The sequence below is a fragment of the Trachypithecus francoisi genome, unplaced genomic scaffold (assembly GCF_009764315.1).
Source record: "Trachypithecus francoisi isolate TF-2019V2 unplaced genomic scaffold, Tfra_2.0 Lachesis_group0, whole genome shotgun sequence".
Taxonomy (NCBI): Eukaryota; Metazoa; Chordata; class Mammalia; order Primates; family Cercopithecidae; genus Trachypithecus; species Trachypithecus francoisi.
Genome location: NW_022681453.1, coordinates 55,679,594 through 55,699,973, shown reverse-complemented (window position 1 = coordinate 55,699,973; position 20,380 = coordinate 55,679,594). Strand labels below are relative to the sequence as shown.

At 43.7% G+C, this 20,380-nt stretch overlaps 1 protein-coding gene across 2 annotated transcripts in view; it reads left to right on the top strand.

Annotated features, from left to right (window-relative positions):
- The window catches only part of VGLL4 (vestigial like family member 4), a 167,784-nt gene that overhangs the window by 12,349 nt on the left and 135,055 nt on the right, over positions 1-20,380 (top strand). For both annotated transcript variants that reach the window (XM_033210698.1, XM_033210696.1), the window contains exon 2: positions 7,984-8,060. In XM_033210698.1, the coding sequence (XP_033066589.1) occupies positions 7,997-8,060 (64 nt within the window). In that variant the 5' untranslated portion in view covers positions 7,984-7,996. The remainder of the gene's footprint in view (positions 1-7,983; positions 8,061-20,380) is intronic.

Sequence of the window (20,380 nt, the reverse complement as noted above, 5' to 3'; positions counted from 1 at the left end):
CATTCCAGGACTTCTCACAGACTTAAAATAAAATCTCAGCATTGCAGGCCCTCCAGGCACACGTGACCTGGCCCCATGTTGCCCACCTCAGGTCTCCCTTTTGCTGACTTCAGGGCAGCCATCCTGGCTGCTCCCCACATCACCTGCCCAGCTTTTGTGTCTTGGTCTCAGCACGTGCTGCTGTCTCCCACCTTCCCCCACCCTCCCTGCTCTTTCTGAGGCTAATTCCTCTTATTCTTTAGGTCTCAACTTCCTTTCATCTCTTCAGCGAAATCTTCCCAGACCACGCTAGCTAAAGTAGTGGATAGTGCCCTGTCGTTTTCAGTACATTTACTGTCATTTGTGATTTATTTAATATATTTGCATATGTTTTGGCAAATAATTATTTTAATACCTATATTAAGACCCATTCACTTCTCAGAAAACCGTATGAGGGAGGTAATATTAATATCCCCATTTTCCACATGAGGAAATAGACACACAGAGTTTGTCATTTCCCAGGGTCACATAGATTGGAAGTGGTTTACCTGGATTCATATTAATCCTGATGCTAATTTGATGCTGAAATAATCATGATGCTGATCTGCCTCTCAATGTGGTGTGATCCTCCATCTAATACTGTAGCCATGGTTTTTCCTCCCACATTATCAATATGTTTTATTGGGTTTATGTAGTGCTGTGGATAGGATGTATATAAGACATAAAATTCAGAAGACTTTTTTTTTTTTTTTTTTTTTTTTGAGACGGAGTCGCGCTCTGTCGCCCAGGCTGGAGTGCAGTGGCCGGACCTCAGCTCACTGCAAGCTCCGCCTCCTGGGTTTACACCATTCTCCTGCCTCAGCCTCCCGAGTGGCTGGGACTACAGGCGCCTGCCATCTCGCCCGGCTAGTTTTTTGTATTTTTTTTAGTAGAGACGGGGTTTCACCATGTTAGCCAGGATGGTCTCGATCTCCTGACTTCGTGATCCGCCCGTCTCGGCCTCCCAAAGTGCTGGGATTACAGGCTTGAGCCACCGCGCCCGGCCAAGACTTTTTGTTTGTTTTTTAGAAATGGAGTCTCACCCTGTCTCAGGCTGGAGTGCAGTGGTGTGATCATAGCTCACTGCAGCATCGACCTCCTGGCTTCAAGGCAGCCTTCCACCTCAGCCTCCTGAGTAGCTGGGACTGTAGGTGTACGTACGTCCCTGTACCCGGCTAATTTTTTAATCTTTCATAGAAATGATTAAATTTCTAAATTTCTCTGTTGCTCAGGCTAGTCTGGAACTCCTGGGCCCAAGCGACCCTCCTGCCTCGGCCTCTCAAAGCACTGGGATTACGGGGCTGAGCTACCACACCCGCCTGGAAGACCATTTTTTTTTTTTTTTTAGTAACTGTTATCTTCTACCTTTGCTTTGTTCTTCTGTGGCTAGATAACGCTTGGGCTCCCTCCCTCATTTCCCATCTGTATTGTCCTTATCTCACACCTGCTTCCTACAGAAGCCTCACTAAACTGATCCACCTCCAGTAACTTCTGAAATCACCCTCTCCAGTCAAACCATCCTACACAGAACTTCTTTTTCTTCTTCTTCTTTTTTTTTTTTTTTGTTAGGCAGGATCTGGCTCTGTTGCCCAGGCTGGAGTGCAGTGGTGTAATTACGGCTCACTGCAGCCTCAACCCTCCATGCTCAAGTGATCCTTCCATCTCAGCTCCCTGAGTAGCTGGGACCATAGGCCCATGCCACCACTTCCAGCTCATTTTTTATTTTTAAAATTTTTTTGTAGAAATAGGGTCTCACTATGTTGCCCAGGCTGTTCTTCAACTGCTGAGCTCAAGCGATTCTTCTGCTTCAGCCTCCTAAAGTGCTGGGACTATAGGCGTGAGCCACGTGCCTAGACGCATGGAACTTCTAAACTAAAATAGTGTGAACATCATGTCATGGGCCAGCTCAGGGACAGATGATAACTGCCTGTTACCTATGACGTTAAGTATAAACCTGAAGGCCGGCTGTTAGCTCTTTCCTAAGGCCACCCGCATCAGGCTCGCCTGAATTTAGCTTTTGCTGCTGCTTAACGTGAATTTTCACTTCTAACCAGGCAGGTCTGGCCACCTGTCCCAGGTGCTCATTCCTGCCCTTGTGCCTTTCCTCAGACTGTTGACTCAGGATGACTGCACTGGGGATAAGACAGGGTCCTCGGCCGGGCGTGGTGGCTCAAGCCTGTAATCCTAGCACTTTGGGAGGCCGAGACGGGCGGATCACGAGGTCAGGAGATCGAGACCATCCTGGCTAACACGGTGAAACCCTGTCTCTACTTAAAAATACAAAAAACTAGCCGGGCGAGGTGGTGGGCGCCTGTAGTCCCAGCTACTCCTGAGGCTGAGGCAGGAGAATGGCGGGAACCCGGGAGGCAGAGCTTGCAGTGAGCTGAGATCCGGCCACTGCACTCCAGGCTGGGCGACAGAGCGAGACTCCGTCTCAAAAAAAAAAAAAAGAAAAAAAAAAGACAGGGTCCTTGTACCCAGGAAGTATACAGAAACATAGTGCGATCCAGGAAGATCAGGGAGGCCAGAGAGGAGAGTGACTGGGGGCAACCGGGGAAGGAAAGTTTCGAAGTGGCTTTTTGAAACACACACATCCACAAACCACCCCCAAACAAAAAATAGATGTGCACAAGGCAAACACATTAGCTGACATTGATCTCTTTTATCACACAATACCCATTTTAGTTTTAAATCATATTTAGTCTTTGATTATCCTCTTTTTAATTTTGCCTGTCATTATCCTATCCTATAAACTTTAGTTTCCGAACAAGAGCATGACTCCTTGAAAGCAGAGATCTATCTTCTGTTTCTCCTTAACCTTTCCTGGGCACTTTGCTGAGCTTAGAATAATTGTGTAATAAACATTGGTTGATTTCATTAATAAGGTTGCAGCAGATGGCAGGTGCCTTGTGGATGAATCTTTAACACCCATTGTCTTATCCACCTACTTCGAATCTAATTTGCTTGGGGGGTTAGGAGGTTTAGGATTTCATAGCTTCTGTATAAACCTAAATGTCTAATCTTCCCACTGTGCTAGAATTCTGGGTCTACCTTATGTCATTTGATGCTTTTATGCTTTGATATTTTGTTTCTGTGCATACTTTATATAACCTAAGGTGTGTATTAATCTATTTAGGTCTAGAATTTTGAAAGCATTGTCCTTTAACTTAATGGGGTAAAATTAATTTAGATAATTATAAGTCTAAATGCTGTATTATTACAGAGTAGGATGCTTATCAGCAGTTACTACCCCCAATCACAAGACCCTTTTTTTGGTCTTTTGAGATGGAGTCTAGCTCTGTCACCCAGGCTGGAGTGCAGTGGCGTGGTCTCGGCTCGCTGCCAGCTCTGTCTCCCGGGTTCATGCCATTCTCCTGCCTCAGCCTCCCCAGTAGCTGGGACTACAGGCATCTGCCACCACGCCCGGCTAATTTTTTGTATTTTTGGTAGAGACACGGTTTCACCGTGTTAGCCAGGATGGTCTCGACCAAATCACAAGACTTTAAACCCAGATCTTTCCCGAATAGGAAACTGGCTTGGGTGAAGAGAATATTACCTAGTTCTTGGGAGTTCAGCAAAATTTTTTCTGTCAGTTCCAGACCCTTGTTGGTTTTCTCCATTGTTGAACAAATTCACAAATCCTTCCTCTCAGGAGATGGTCTTTTCTGTTTTACAAAGATCAGGAATGTGAGCACTATTAGGTTTTCCCTCTTAGACCTCTGCTTTTACCCATTCTCCCTTCTCTCTGAAAAAGAAGACGTGTGCGTGGTTTAGGAGGTCGTTGCCTCCCCGCCACGCTTAGTCTTCCATGGCCCTCCCCTCCCCTCTCTGCCTGCCAAGTTCAGTGAGCTCCGCCTCTCCGTTTTCCTGTGTCCCCGTGGCTCCCGTGCCCGTGCCCCTCGCTGCCCTCTGCGTGCCAGCCCACGGCTTTGGCTTTCCCGTTGTCCGCCCTGTGCTCAGCTTCCCGAGCTCTACTCCGTTCCATGTAGTGCCGCCAGGATAACTTGCCCAGAACGCATGGACGACTAAGCCGCTTTTCTGCTCAGACGGGGTTTTCAGTGGCTTCTTAATGCGTGTCAAGCCCGGGTCCCGTCAGAGCCCTCAGTCCTTCCACGATGTGGTCCCAGTCTAAATTCCCATCCTTGTCGCTTACTTTGTGTCCCCGTTTCACTCTTGTAGGCGATTTGGGCAGCATGTTGTTAAACCGATTCTGCTTCTGTTCTTTCCTTCTGGGGGAGGAACTTTCATATTCGTTCTTCAAAGGCTCCGCTCAAGTTCTGTTTTCTTCACAAAGCCTTTCAGAATTCATCTGTATTTCTGTAGGACTTTGTTTCTAGCACTGTTTTGACGCTTGGCACATTTTGCCCTAACCCAGTATTTCCCCAGGTGTTCCCTGAGATGCGTTTCAGGTTAAAAATGGCTCATGACGTCTACGAGGTTTCGCGTGTGCAGGCAGGGCTTTCTGTCCCCACAACGGGAGATTAAAGGCACGGGGAGGAAAACACCCTGCTTAGCTGCGTTTACTCCAGGCTTCCTCAAACTTATTTACCATAGAAAAACTTTTTTTTCTTACAGAATATGAACACCCAATGCAGAATGCTTTGGAAGAATGCTGCCTTAAACTAGATGTCTTGGTGGCCTGTCTCCCATGCAGATTGAAAGCTCCTCAAAGGCAGCTCCTGGGCTTTGCTTATTTTTCCTGCCTGGAGCTTCTCCTAGATATTTAATGTTTACTGAATGAAGTCATATTGCATGATCAGGGATCGATGTTTCTTTTTTTTTTTTTTTTTGAGACAGAGTTTCACTTTTGTTGCCCAGGCTGGAGTGCAATGGCTCAATCTCGGCTCACCGCAGCCTCTTGCCTCCTGGGTTCAAGCTATTTTCCTGCCTCAGCCTCCCGAGTAGCTGGGATTACAAGCATGGGCCACCATGCCCGGCTAATTTTTTGTATTTTTGGTAGAGACACGGTTTCACCGTGTTAGCCAGGATGGTCTCGACCAAATCACAAGACTTTAAACCCAGATCTTTCCCGAATAGGAAACTGGCTTGGGTGAAGAGAATATTACCTAGTTCTTGGGAGTTCAGCAAAATTTTTTCTGTCAGTTCCAGACCCTTGTTGGTTTTCTCCATTGTTGAACAAATTCACAAATCCTTCCTCTCAGGAGATGGTCTTTTCTGTTTTACAAAGATCAGGAATGTGAGCACTATTAGGTTTTCCCTCTTAGACCTCTGCTTTTACCCATTCTCCCTTCTCTCTGAAAAAGAAGACGTGTGCGTGGTTTAGGAGGTCGTTGCCTCCCCGCCACGCTTAGTCTTCCATGGCCCTCCCCTCCCCTCTCTGCCTGCCAAGTTCAGTGAGCTCCGCCTCTCCGTTTTCCTGTGTCCCCGTGGCTCCCGTGCCCGTGCCCCTCGCTGCCCTCTGCGTGCCAGCCCACGGCTTTGGCTTTCCCGTTGTCCGCCCTGTGCTCAGCTTCCCGAGCTCTACTCCGTTCCATGTAGTGCCGCCAGGATAACTTGCCCAGAACGCATGGACGACTAAGCCGCTTTTCTGCTCAGACGGGGTTTTCAGTGGCTTCTTAATGCGTGTCAAGCCCGGGTCCCGTCAGAGCCCTCAGTCCTTCCACGATGTGGTCCCAGTCTAAATTCCCATCCTTGTCGCTTACTTTGTGTCCCCGTTTCACTCTTGTAGGCGATTTGGGCAGCATGTTGTTAAACCGATTCTGCTTCTGTTCTTTCCTTCTGGGGGAGGAACTTTCATATTCGTTCTTCAAAGGCTCCGCTCAAGTTCTGTTTTCTTCACAAAGCCTTTCAGAATTCATCTGTATTTCTGTAGGACTTTGTTTCTAGCACTGTTTTGACGCTTGGCACATTTTGCCCTAACCCAGTATTTCCCCAGGTGTTCCCTGAGATGCGTTTCAGGTTAAAAATGGCTCATGACGTCTACGAGGTTTCGCGTGTGCAGGCAGGGCTTTCTGTCCCCACAACGGGAGATTAAAGGCACGGGGAGGAAAACACCCTGCTTAGCTGCGTTTACTCCAGGCTTCCTCAAACTTATTTACCATAGAAAAACTTTTTTTTCTTACAGAATATGAACACCCAATGCAGAATGCTTTGGAAGAATGCTGCCTTAAACTAGATGTCTTGGTGGCCTGTCTCCCATGCAGATTGAAAGCTCCTCAAAGGCAGCTCCTGGGCTTTGCTTATTTTTCCTGCCTGGAGCTTCTCCTAGATATTTAATGTTTACTGAATGAAGTCATATTGCATGATCAGGGATCGATGTTTCTTTTTTTTTTTTTTTTTGAGACAGAGTTTCACTTTTGTTGCCCAGGCTGGAGTGCAATGGCTCAATCTCGGCTCACCGCAGCCTCTTGCCTCCTGGGTTCAAGCTATTTTCCTGCCTCAGCCTCCCGAGTAGCTGGGATTACAAGCATGGGCCACCATGCCCGGCTAATTTTTTTGTATTTTTAGTAGAGATGGGATTTCTCCATGTTATTCAGGCTGGTCTCGAACTCCTGACCTCAGGTGACCTACCCATCTCGGCCTCCGAAAGTGCTGGGATTACAGACGTGAGCCACCGCGCCCAGCCTAATTTTTTGTAATTGTAATAGAGATGGGGTTTCACCGTGTTTGCCAGGCTACTCTTGAATTCCTGACCTCAAGTGATCCGCCCACCTTGGCCTCCCAAAGTGCTGGGATTACAGGCGTGAGCTACCGTGCATGGCGGATCAATGTTTCTTTGGAGGCCTGAGGTATGAATATTACAAAGAGAAGCTGGTCTGCCACATGTTGTGACCGGTGCATACGTAGTAGGTACTCCAGAAATGTTGAAGAATGCTGAATAAATTCCAAGTGTCTGTAAAGTGGTACAGTTAAGGAGTTGTTTTTCTCAGTTGGTGAGCTAGTAGGGTGTGTGTGCCAGTAACCGTGTGTGTGTGTTTAAATAACCTAGAAAAGGGAAACTGGGCAAAAGCATTCTGGTTTTCCAGGGCTTTCCTCCAACTTTAAATCTTTTGCTGTTTTAACTTTTATAGTATGCTGTAATTTAAGGAAACAATAAAAATCCAGTCTTATTAAAAAACATGATGCTGGCCGGGCGCGGTGGCTCAAGCTTGTAATCCCACCACTTTGGGAGGCCGAGACGGGCGGATCACGAGGTCAGGAGATCGAGACCATCCTGGCTAACACGGTGAAACCCCGTCTCTACTAAAAAACTAGCCGGGCGATGTGGCGGGCGCCTGTAGTCCCAGCTACTCGGGAGGCTGAGGCAGGAGAATGGCGTAAATCCGGGAGGCGGAGCTTGCAGTGAGCTGAGATCCGGCCACTGCACTCCAGGCTGGGCGGCAGAGCGAGACTCCGTCTCAAAAAAAAAAAAAAAAAAAAAAAAGATGCTAGATAAATTGATGATAGGTGGTGATTGTGTACTATTATACAAAACGTGACGTTTTAACATAAAGATTCTTATTGGACTTAAATATTGGACTTAAAATATCATTTAACCTACCAGTGGGATTCTCACACAGCTTTCCATGAGTATGTGGTGTGTGTTAAGCTGCACCTCTGTTAAACTGCATCACCACCTCACTGGTAGTGATGCTGTGTTCATAGAGCAGCCTTTGTTCTGAAAACCTTTCTTTTATTGGGCATGTCTATACAGGCATGTTATGCATGCACATAAACATAAGCACCAAATAACATGGGCATGAATATTCACAATATCCTTTCTTTTAGTTCCTCCATCAGCTGCTTCCTGGAGTTGGCAAAGTTTAGCTTAGTAGACTAAATGGAATTTAACCCTTTTCTCTCTTCCTGAACCAAGTCCATCCTGTTTCTTCATGTGGGAAGAATTTCATCCTTAGAAGAATGATTTGCATTTGGTTGAGGACTCATTCTGTTAATGACTAGGATTCTAAGCGTCTTTTGAATTCTGTTTAAATTATTTTTCCCCCTTTTATTTTTTCCTTCTAGGCTCCAACCAGGAATGGAGACGCCATTGGATGTTTTGTCCAGGGCAGCATCTCTGGTGCATGCTGATGACGAAAAACGTAAGTGAGGAGTCTATTATAAAATAGCTTAAGTGCTGTATTGATCCCTTGTCTCCTGCTCCATAACAAAATTACGTGCTTCTCTACATGGTTTTCTGGCTATTTGCTGTTAATTTTGGATGTGAGATAACAGCTTCACATCCTCATTTGTATTTTCAAGAACATGTAAGTCTTTTAGCTGGCATTTAACTATGGATACTGGTTTTTTTGTTTTTGTTTTTTGAGATGGGATCATGCTGTGTTGTTCAGGCTGGTGTCAAACTCCTGGACTCAAGTATGGGTACTGGTATTTAACTGGTATTTTGTTTTATTTATTTATTTATTTGAGATGGAGTCTCACTCTGTCACCCACACTGGATTGCAGTGGTGCAGTCTCGGCTCAGGCTCACTGCAACCTCCACCTCTCAGGTTCAAGTGATTCTCCTGCCTCAGCCTCCCAAGTAGCTGGGATTACAGGTGCCTGCCACCATGCCCAGCTAATTTTTTTGTATTTTTAGTAGAGACGGGGTTTCACCATGTTGGCCAGGCTGGTCTCGAACTCCTGACCTCAAATGATCCGTCTACCTCAGCCTCCCAAAGTGCAGGGATTACAGACGTGAGCCACCACGCCTGGCCTTAATTGGTATTTTAACTTTGTATGCTAGAGTTTAAACTGTTAACTGTAGGTCATTCTTTCCTTCTCAGGTGACTGTCAGTGATCTGGAATGAAGATACCCCTTATGTGTCTCAGATGCTGAGATAAATATGTGTTAGTTGATCGACTAATTGACTAGTAGAGAGCTAGAGATGGAAAAAATCATCGAATGTCATGTATGTCGTTGGAATTGTACAGTATGTGTCATAATGGAAAACAGTCATGCAAATTATGTTTGCATTGCTGAAAAAGAGCAAATACTGGGAGAAAAAAATGTTCGTTAGTGTAGTTTGAGGGATGGGTGAAAGGAACAATATTGGAAGATTATTCTACAACATTTTAAAGTGATTTTCCTGCTCATCCAACAATATATTTATTTTTAAATGTTTTTGTTCAAAGTTAAGGTTACTTGCTAAATAGTATTGTAAGAATTACTGTTTCATGTAGGAACAGTTCTTTTTCTAAGTACTAAAATATTAATAACAACAAAAAATTTAGGTTGAGGTTTTGTACATTATAAGTTCTCGAAGATGAGCTCCTTCCAGTTTAGTCCTTCATGGATTGGCAGACAGCAAGTGCATGTCCTTAAAATCTGAGGTCTGCCTCTCTACTGGCTGTTAGACTTTTATTTTTCTAAGCCTCAGTTTTCTCATTGGTAACATGGAGCAACAATACCTACTTACAAAGTGTTCATGAGGATTAATGGGCTGTGGTGTGTACTGAGCTTACTAATTAGCTTTTGACTCCTGGTTGGGGCTGCCTTGCCCTCTCTCCTGGCACATTGTTGGCTTCTGATAATGCTTCTCCCAGTCTTCTGTATTAACACGTGTGTTAGTCCATTGACATTGCTGTAAAGGAATACCTGAGACTGGGTGATTTATTAAGAAAAGAAGTTTAATTGGCTCATGGTGCTGTAGGCTGTCCAAGCATGGTACCAGTGTCTGCTTGGCTTCTGGGGTGGCCTCAGAGAGCTTTACTCCTGGCAGAAGGAGATGGAGAGCAGGCATGTCATATGTGAGAGGAGGGGCAAGAAAGAGGAAGAGGTGCCAGGCTCTGTTAAACAACCAGCTCTTGAGTGAACTAATAAAGTGAGAACTCATTCATCACCGTGCCATTCATGAGGGATTCACCCCACATGACCCAAACACCTCCCACTAGGCCTTGCTTCCAACGTTGGGGATCACATTCTAACATGAGATCTGGAGGAGACAAATATCCAAACCTTATCACCATGCGTCTGTGTCTTCCCACCCTCCCACCACCACCCTAGCTACAACATCATCATTCTACCAGTGACTGGGTGAGGTAGCTAGTAAGGTTTTTTCAACCTCTTGTATAATTCACACTTACTTAGCTTTTGATTGTTGTGAGGATATAACCACCTGATGGTGAGGTATAATTATCCCTTACTAAAGAAGTTGAAGTTGAAGGATGTTAAGTGGGAATCTGAGGAATTGGAGCTCGGGAGACACAGCTCAGGCTGAAGGCTTTTTATCTAAACAACAACAAAACTCCTTTATTCCTCTAAGATTGCAATACATTGTGACTTTCTACAATTACATAGCACCTATCTCCAGCGCTGTTAACCATCCTGTGTCGGGGATGTCTTCTGAGCTCATTGCTGTCTTCACCTACCCAGGCTTGGCAGTGCCCCTCCTAAACTGTGGTACCTAAGCAATGATTTTTCTATGTGATCTGATGAGGATTCGGAGGACATTGTGTCCAGGCCTACCACCAGCTTGGTTCTAGCTCAGGAGTTCTTGGGGGTGAAGGGAGAAAAAGGGGTGGGGTGGGCTGTTACCAGGGCAGGGAGCAGTCACTGTAAGACTGTAGGGAGCAGTGAGGACCCTGGAGAAGTGGCTGACTTGAATAGCTATTTGCACACTTCGTTGAACACCAATATAGTTAGTTTAGAAATTTTTATATAAGGTAGTAGTTTGAATTTCTCTCTTTTATAATGCCCAACTTTAGTTAAGATCAATAAAACAAAATACTGTTTATACAATGAAAAATAGGAATAATGACCTCAGGGTAACCCTTTGTGTCTTTGAGTGGGGAGAGTAAAGACTTTCTTCTCTTCTCTTTTCATCATTCTGTTCCAGTTGGAGGCCTATCTAGTTTTCAATTTAGTGAGTGATGATTGAACTCTTACGTATGAGGGGCATATAAAGATAAAGAAGGGGCAGTCCCTGCCTTCATGGGACTCATGAATACATTTGTGTGCGGACTCTTGTGGCTGTAAAATGTATAGAAGCGGGGAAAAGCACAGTTGGTAATGTAGATGCAAGACTCCCTTTGGAACCTATGGTTTAGGAGAGCTGTTTTTGGAGAAACAAAATGATACTGCTAAGGGAGAAAGGAACCCTTACAGCCCATTGGTGTTTTTGAAGAATGAGGATAAATTCCCATGTAAGGCTCTAACAAATCAGAGAATAGACTTTATCCTAGATCATTCTCCTTTTTTTAAATTTTTTTTTTGAGATGGGACTTGCTCTGTCACCTAGGCTGGAGTGCAGTAGTGTGGTCTCAGCTCATTGCAACCTCTGCCTTCCAGGCTCAAGTAATCCTCCTGCCTTAGCCTCCTGAGTAGCTGAGATTGCAGGCGTGTACCACCACACCTGGCTAATTTTTTTTTTTTTTTTTTGTAGAGATGGGGTTTCATCATGTTGCCCAGGCTGGTCTCAAACTCCTGGCCTCCAGCAGTCCACCCGCCTTGGCCTCCCAAACTGCTCTGATTACAGGTGTGAGCTACCATGCCTAGCCGAACATTCTTTTGACTCTAATGACTCCAGTTGCTTTAGGGATGGGCTGGCATAATTCTAGAATCCCTGTGTCATGGTTTCAGCTTCTTAGGGTCATTTTTTACATTTGAATAAGAGGAAAAACAGTTCAAAGCTGTCTTTAATTATTATTAACATTTTTGGGAGACTTTTCTTACTGTTGTGTTCTGTGTACCACTCTCAAGTATGCGAGCTCGAAAACCAGGCATTGTATTTTTTTACCTAATTCATTAATTATGTGTTATTATGTAAGTGTGTGAAAAGTCCAAAAATTTATAGACAAAGTTGAACATTAGGTTTCAATGTCTTTCAGTTGATTTCTTAGACTTATTTGGGCTGGTTCAGCCTGACTCAGCTTTCTCTGCCCTACATGAATTCTATTTTAGCTTTTGTTGTAAATTACTCTCAGACTTTAGGGGAGGTTAACATTCTCCTCAACACTTTAAAAAAGCCTTGTGAATGTAATCTGATTTGGGCCTCTTATTACAAACAGAAAAATGTTCTACTACTTGAGATCAGTTTCCCAACTCATCAAGGTGACCTAAATGATTCTCTTTTCCTTTGCTCCTGGAGAACTGAAAACTTGGGCATTTTTGAGGATGTTATTGTTTCAGCATTTTGAAGGGAACAGTACCTATTAGGACTTGAGTCTGTAATACCGATAGTATTAAGGCTTCAGTGTGTCTACTAGTGGAGAATAAAAGAAATATCTCAATAGTATACTGTAGAGCTAAAATAAATAGTAAAATGGTGGTTTTGTAGTAACACAATAGTCACTTATCTGGATGGCCGAGACGGGATAAATTTACATAAAATAATCTTTCCACTGCTCATGAGACATTGATGTAATCAGTGTCTAGGGTAACCCTGGAAGGTACTGAATGGAAATACAACTTGAGATTGGTGTTCTTCCTTGTGCTTGAGGAACCTCTTCTTTCAGTGATTGGTGATACTGGTGCTAGGAAGTCCCAACTTTTTTCCAGCTGGTTTTTTTTGGGGACAGAGTTTCGCTCTGTCGCCCAGGCTGGAATGCAGTGGTGTGATCACGGCTCACTGCAGTCTCTGTCTCCCGGGTTCAAACGATTCTTGTGCCTCAGCTTGCTGAATAACTGGGACTACAGGCATATGTCACCATGCCCAGCTAATTTTTTGTATTTCTGTAGAGGCGGGGTTTTACCATGTTGCCCAAGCTGGTCTTGAACTCCTGAGCTCAGGCAATCTACCCGCCTTGACCTCCCAAAGTGCTAGGATTACAGGTGTGAGCCACTGTGCCAGCCTCTAGCTGTTTCTTAACAGGGTAAATCGATGAAAATGGGAGGGCAAGGTGTTTGGTGCTAATGTATAAAACAACACCCTGGCATGTCTTTAACATGATATTCCATTTTATTGCAGTGTTTACAAAATCATTATGTTTGGTTACCATATCTTCTAATTTTAAGATCTAATTGCATCCGCTGACTTCCTCACTTAGATTAAAATAATTTTAAATTAAAACTTTGAGGGTTTTGGTGGAGAGGATAGTGCTTTTGAATGAATATGCAGATGATCAGAAAGGCTGGATGGGGCTGGTGTGAGTGATGTGGCAAGGACAGCAGCTTTTGCAGGGGTTGCATTTGCATCTGCCCCAAGAAATTCACTAATTCCTTGTTTGGAGATGATTATTGAAGGTTGACTAATTGATGAAGCATTGATTACCATAATCCTTTTAAGTAAGCATTCCTAAGAGCCCAAGCTTTTATTATTATGGGGACACATGGCCTCGTTATGTGGAATATGTTGATATTTCTAGGTTGTAGTCAATATTTGCCTTAAAAAAGGAAAGCAAACCAGATCAGATTAATGATAACGTAATGTTTAGTTGACTTATATACTGTTTTCTCTGATTGGTTTCTTTCCTCAAGATCATGATGACTTCTGCTCGGCTTGTGCATCAACCAAGTGAACCTCTTATGGGATTTGCTCCTGTGACTAGTTCAGCTGGGCCCACTCCTGATTTTTCTGTCTCTTTCTCTCTCCTTTTGTCTCAGCATCTAATACGGTGGCTTTTGAATATTGTTAACTGTGGCACACAGTGAAAAAGCATTTTAGGCTGAGCATGGTGGCTCATGCTTGTAATGCCAGCACTTTGGCAGGCTGAGGAGGTAGGATTGCTTGAGCCCAGGAGTTTGAGACTAGCCTGGGAAAAATAGGAAGACCTCATCTCTCCAAAAAGAAAAAAAAAAAAAAAAAATTAGCTGGGTGTGGTGGTGTGTGCCTATAGTCCCATCTACTCCAGAGGCTGAGGCAGGAGGATGGCTTAAGCCTAGGACTTGAAGGCTGCAGTAAGCTATGATTGCACCACTGCCCTCAGGCCTGGGCCACAGAGCAAGACCCTGTCTCAGAAAAGCCATTTCATATTGTGGTCTTCATATACATATACTGAGATAACCAATCCAAAAGTTTTAAGAGATAGTACTGGCTCAGGTGGTGGCTTACACCTCTAATCCCAGGACTTTGGGAGACCAAGGTGGGAGGGTCACTTGAGCCCAGGAGTTTTGAGACCAGCATAGGCAACAAAATGAGACCCCCATCTCTATAAAAAATTTAAAAATTAGGCGGGCATGGGTGGCACAGCTGGGAGGCTGAGGTGGGAGGATTACCTGAGCCTGGGAGCACTAGCCTGCAGTGAGCTATGATGGTGCCACTGCGCTCCAGCCTAGGCCACAGAGTGAGACCCTGTCTCTAAAATATGTTTAAAAAAATAAAAAGAGGAGACAGTGGTTACCCTTCCTTTGCACAGTGCAGTTTGATATGTCTTTTCTGGTCTGCACTCTATTTAAATAGAAGTTGAGTCATGGCTCCTTACATTGATTTTAGGATCCACTAATGCATGGGAACCCACAGTTTGAAAAAACATGATTTGGTTTACATCTCCTTCATGGGATAAACTTACTCCTGGCTTCTCTGTTGTATGTACTGGGATGATTTGACTGCTACATGGGCCATGAAAATAAAAGGGGCCGGTAATATTCAGACATGCTGGAGTAGATCAGCATCTACAAGGCAGACTTGATTGAGGCATGGTACAGCAAAGGGACAGGCATGTCCCAGAGCACAGGAGGGAGACAAATAGGTTTCACTAAAGGGAGTGACCATTTTCTAGAGTACTGACTCTAAAGCCTGAGAATAATGTACGCTTAGAATAGGGAGGAACTGCCTCTAATGGAGTAGTTGTGTTTGCTTGTGATCAGAGTGCCAAGTCCTCTGGTGCCCTGGAAAGAGAACAACATACTGATGTCATTCCTGCCCATTCCCCCTGGAGTCTTGGTGTTAAGTCTGATTTTCCCTTCGTGAGGGAAAGAGCACTGTACTCTTGTTTTCTAGCAACTGTGTGTGCAACTGTGGGAGAATTTCTTCAGGAAGAAGGGAAGTGCAGTTGTTGTTTTGTTGTCTATGTCTGTCTGTTTCTCTGTGTATTTTGAGGACTCCTGGTTTTGTAAAGTTGCACTTTAGAAAAGTTAGGTCTAAAAATAATGCTCAATATAACATGGCCTTTGTATCCTTTTTGTGCCAACTCTTCTGTAGTGTTCATTAAGGACTTCCTTCGGTGATCATTTCTGGTAATTTGGAGGCGTACCTGATCACTGCGTCAGTGAGTTTTACTTTCATATCCTAAAATACCAGAGGGTTGTGCCATGCATTTTCATCCATAAGAGTGGCTTGCTGCTATCCGCAATCCTCAGAGAGGAGACGGGGTACTTGCAGACATTCTGACAAAGCCTTCGCAGGTGCATCTGACATCAGGTCCCTTTCCCCACATGAGTCACTGGTCTAATGATACTCCTAGGGGAACTCTGTATCTGAATCTTTAAGTGCAATCCCTCTAGTTATGAGAAGCTGTAGTTCTTTGGCTACCACATGTCCTTAACCAGATTCACCAGTTGTTTGTATCTCCCCCATTTCCTTCATCATGCACATGTTCTCTCTGTCTTTCTGTACATGTGTTATATATATATATATATATATATACACACACACACACACAGGTATGTATATATATTTGCATATTATTTTTCCTGAGATAGAGTAAGTGGGCAGTATCATTCCTCCTTACTCCTAAAGAATTCAGTGTGCATTTCTTAAGAGTGAGAACATTCCTGGGCCGGGTGCGGTGGCTCACACCTGTAATCCCAGCACTTTGGGAGGCCTTGGTGGGTGGATCACGAGGTCAGGAGTTTGAGACCAGCCTGGCCAAGATGGTGAAACACTGTCTGTACTAAAAATACAAAAATTAGCTGGCCGTGGTGGCGGGTGCCTATAATCCCAGCTACTCGGGAGGCTGAGGCAGGGAATTGCTTGAACCTGGGAGGCAGAGTTGCAGTGCGCTGAGATTGCACCACTGCATTCCAGCCTGGGCAACAGAGTGAGATTCCATTTCAAAAAAAAAAAGAATGAGAACATTCCCTTACATAAGTGCAATATGATTATCTTTATTATGTTACTTGAATATATGAGGCACAAAAATGGACCTGGCCCTTATGCTGGTAGTTTCTTTACAACTTCATAACTATAATACACATTTATAGATTAAATATAGCCAATAAAAGCTAGCCATGACACAGTAGATGAAGATCTGCTACAACCAAGCCTCTGTTCCACAACTGTGGCATCTGCTGCCAGCCTGCCGGATTTGATTCTGTAATGTTAGCCTACCTGTCATGTCACTTGCCCTTTAATGCAATTTCCCCTCTACTTTCATCCTGCAAACTCTTGTACAATTTTTCATCATACAGATTGTGGTGACATAATTTGACTATTTCTTAGTGCAAATGCCTCAGTTTCATATTGGGTTTGTCTCTGTCCTTTTTTCTTTCTTTTCTTTTGAGACAGTGTCTCACTGTTGCCCAGGCTGGAGTACAGTGGCGCAATCTTGGCTTACTGCAACCTCTGCCTTACAGATTTAAGCAATTCTCCTGACTCAGCCTCCCCAGTAGCTGGGATTATGGGCACTGGCCACCATGCTCAGCTAATTTTTGTATTTTTTAGTAAAGACAGGGTTTCACCATGTTGGCCAGGGTGGTCTTGAACTCCTAACCTCAAGTGATCCACCCGCCTTGGCCTCCCAAAGTGCTGGGATTACAGGCGGGAGCCGCCGCGCCTGACCCCTTTTTTCATTAGACCGGAAAAATACAAACATAGTCACTGAAATTATATAGCAATACTTAGTGACATAATAGCTAGCCATCTGATTCAGAGGATGCTTATGTCAAATTTTAAAAAAGATTCTCCATGAAATAATGAAAGTAAAAACTTCTTATGAACTCCTGAGCGTTTGTCTGGGGACCTCAATTTAAGGATTACAGTATCATCTCATTCAGCTCTCAGAACACCCCTATTAAGTAGGTGCTATAATTAGTCCCATTTTATAGATAAGGAAACCAAGGTTTATAGGGCTTCTGTAGTTTGCCCAAGTACACTTAGCTGGTTGTGGCAGTGCTGAGAATTGAACGGAAGCAGCCTGGCTGTGAAACCTAAGCCCATAATTTTCTGCTATCTATCTGCCCAGAGGACGGGAAAGACTTTTCTGCTGATTAAAAAAAAAACCAAAATGAAACTCCTCTATACTACCTTCGCTAATGTATCAGTAAAGAGATTTTCATTTGGAAAAGGCTTCCTAGCCAATAAAATAGCATTTCCAAAATATTAACTAGCTATAACCAGCCGTACATTCAGGACGTGTGGTGGCATGTGCTCGGGGACTGTCCTTCGTCCCCCGTTCATATCTCTGCCCTCTTGTGTGTGTGATGGCGCAGGTGCACACTGCCACAGGGCTCCCCTTCATATGTATGGAGTTTTCTTTCCCAGTAAGTACCTCAGCTAACTGAACATATCAGGGGAAAAGGGCTGCTTTACCGGGTAACGAGAGCCCACTTTGCCAAAGTGTTTAATTAGAAACAAGATAACCCTTGTTCAGAGGCAACATAGAAGGGATTGTTATGGGGAGGGTGGCCAGACTTGAAGGATGGCCTAAGATGCTGTGAGTCTATAGGAGATCCTTGCCTGTTGAGGGCGAGAATCCTGCTCCCTTCTGCTTTTGTATTCCAAGCATCTACCATTTGGTGCACATGGTGGGCATTTAGTAAACATTTATTGGTAATGAAGTAGCCCCTGGAGGGAGACTTATCTCTAAGGAATTAATTTATTAAACACTAGCAGAAATGACTCATTTTAATGATCACTGTTACTATTAATAATATACAAATTCCAAGGAATACTATTTCTATTTGATAATACTTTGTAGTTTACAAAACATTTTCATTTACTTTTTTTTTTTTTTGAGACAGGGTCTCGCTGTGTTGCCCAGGCTGGAGTGCAGTGGCACAATCTTGGCTCACTGCAAGCTCCACCTCCCAGGGCTCAAGTGATCCTCCCACCTCAGCCTCTCGAGTAGCTGGAACCACAGGTGCACACCACCATACCCAGCTAATTTTTTGTATTTTTGGTGGAGAGGGTCTCGCCATGTCTCCCGGGTTGGTCTTGAGCTCCTGTGCTCAAGCAATCCGCTGCCTCAGCATCTCAAAGTGCTTGGATTACAGGTGTGAGACCCTGCGCCTGGCCTATTTTCATTACTTCTTAGAGCAAGAGCCTTTGCAGTAGACTGGGTGGGGGAGGTATCAGAGGAAAAATTAAGAGAAGAAAAATTAGGAGAAGCTGGATGACTAATGCAAGATTAAAGTAAAATAAACATCTCCCCCCCCCCCCCAAAAAATAAAAACAAACAAACAAACCTCTGTCTTCTTTCCTCCTTTGGTGCTGGGGCACTGAATTGTGCATTGCTGCTGGGGTCATCAGAACAGTAGTTCCCAGGGGAGTGTTGGCAGCTGTGGATAGTGGAGTGTTTAAGGCACCACAGGGGAGCACTCCTCCTCTGACTGGACCATGTTCCTAAGCTCCCCTTAGTTTAAAATAAGCACTGATATTACTGTCCTTTCTAAAGGTTGGTGCTTTCAGTTACTTCCCTTTTATGAACAATGACATCAAAAAATATCATCTCCCAGTAGTCTATTCTAATTCAAAAAGCTTCATAAAACATCAGGTGGGTTAGTGTTAAGGTGCTTATTTAAGCCATTCTCTAGATGGGGGTATCCAGGGCTAGACATCTGGCCTTTAATCAGAAGGGCTGCCCTCCAGAGACAGCTACTACCAGTGTCTGTACTATTTTTATAGTTCTATATCAGATCAAATTAGCATAATAAATGTTAGAAATTGGATATCCACTGGTGAAAATAACATGCCTTGTTAATTAGCATAATGGATGCTGAAAATAGATTTTTCCACTGAATAGCTCTTTAGACACTTCAGGAGGGTGACTGTTTCCTTTAAACAAATGTTTCACAATCCTTAGAGATCCATATTTTCCTTTAGTGCACATAAAAGTGTTATGGACAGTTAATGTCATTTGCAATTCAATTTAACATATCAGAGTCAAGAATTTTTGGATGAAGTGGTTCTTTTTTTTTTTTTTTTTTTCATTTGGTGCACTTCTCCCTCCCCATCATCTCTTCTCTCTGCATCTTGAGAGTCACTGCCCCAGTCAGTATCTGGTGTGAACATCGCCAATGCTGTCAACCATCCTGTGTCGGGGATGTCTTCTGAGCTCATTGCTGTCTTCACCTATTCAGACTTGGCAGTGTCCCTCCTAAAATGTGGTACCTAAACAATGATTTTTCCATGTGATCTGATGAGAATTAGGGGAACATTGTGTCCAGGCCTACCACCAGCTTGGATCTGGCTCAGGAGTTCTTGGGGGTGAAGAGAGAGAAAGGGGTGGGGCAGGCTGGTGCCAGGGCAGGGAGCAGCCACTGTAAGACTGTAGCGAGCAGTGAGGACAGAAGGCCCGTAACTCCTGTCCACGGGGCAGCCACCACTCAGCTCCGGCCACTGTTGTCCATGAGCTGATTGTGCCTGTCATTTCCAGGCATCACCTTGGGAGCTTGAAATCAGCCGTGATGGGAATATTTACACCATGACAAATGCTATATAGGTCAGGGGCTTTTGCTTTTGTTTTTCTTCTATAGAGAACCAGTTGTTAACATTTACCAGCACACCACTGGCTCCAGCTTATGATTTCCCATAGGAATGTGGGGCTGGATTTGTCAACTTTTCTGATTACTCAAGACAAACTGGAAACCTGGATTTTTATGTAAGACTTCCAGATTTTTAAAATTCCATATGAGTGAGACGATAGTCCTCTTGCCAGGATTGGTCAGGTAAGTATCTATCTAGTATGTGCTTTTGTTCTAGTCTCAATACTTCCATTAGTAAAACCTAAAATAACAGTAGATTAAAAAAAAACAACCTCTTTCAGCTACTCTCCCTCCCTCACCATACTTGTGAATTACTGTAGCAATTCTGTAAGAGCTGAAAAGGTGGGATGTAACATGACACCATCTTCTACATGTCATTATCTCTGTGTGGAAATTAATTTAGATATGTGTGTAGTTTTTTCCCATTCAGATTTTCTGTTTTTAAAAGACAAAGTCCCCATCTTTTCTTTATATTTTTTTGCTTTCTTGAAGATTTATGTTATACATTTATGAAATAGTTGTTGACTTGGCATCTGATGTGCATATAACATGTAGAAGCAATATATTTGGGGTTTATACTTTTATAGAAATCAAATCAAGCTTGAAAAATCAAACTTACATCCTTAGTGGCTTTAGATTTATTGTAACTGCCTTTTTATTGGATCAAACTTTTGATTCCTTGTAAATAAATAAATCTTTACATTTGAAATCTGGTGAAGTACCATTTGTTCTTCTAGAACTGCCTGTCTCATCAAACCTTACATATATGTGGTTTTTTTCTCTCTTTGGAAAATATTGCTTAAATGTCTTTTCTTTTGTGGACCTTACCTTGTTTAACTA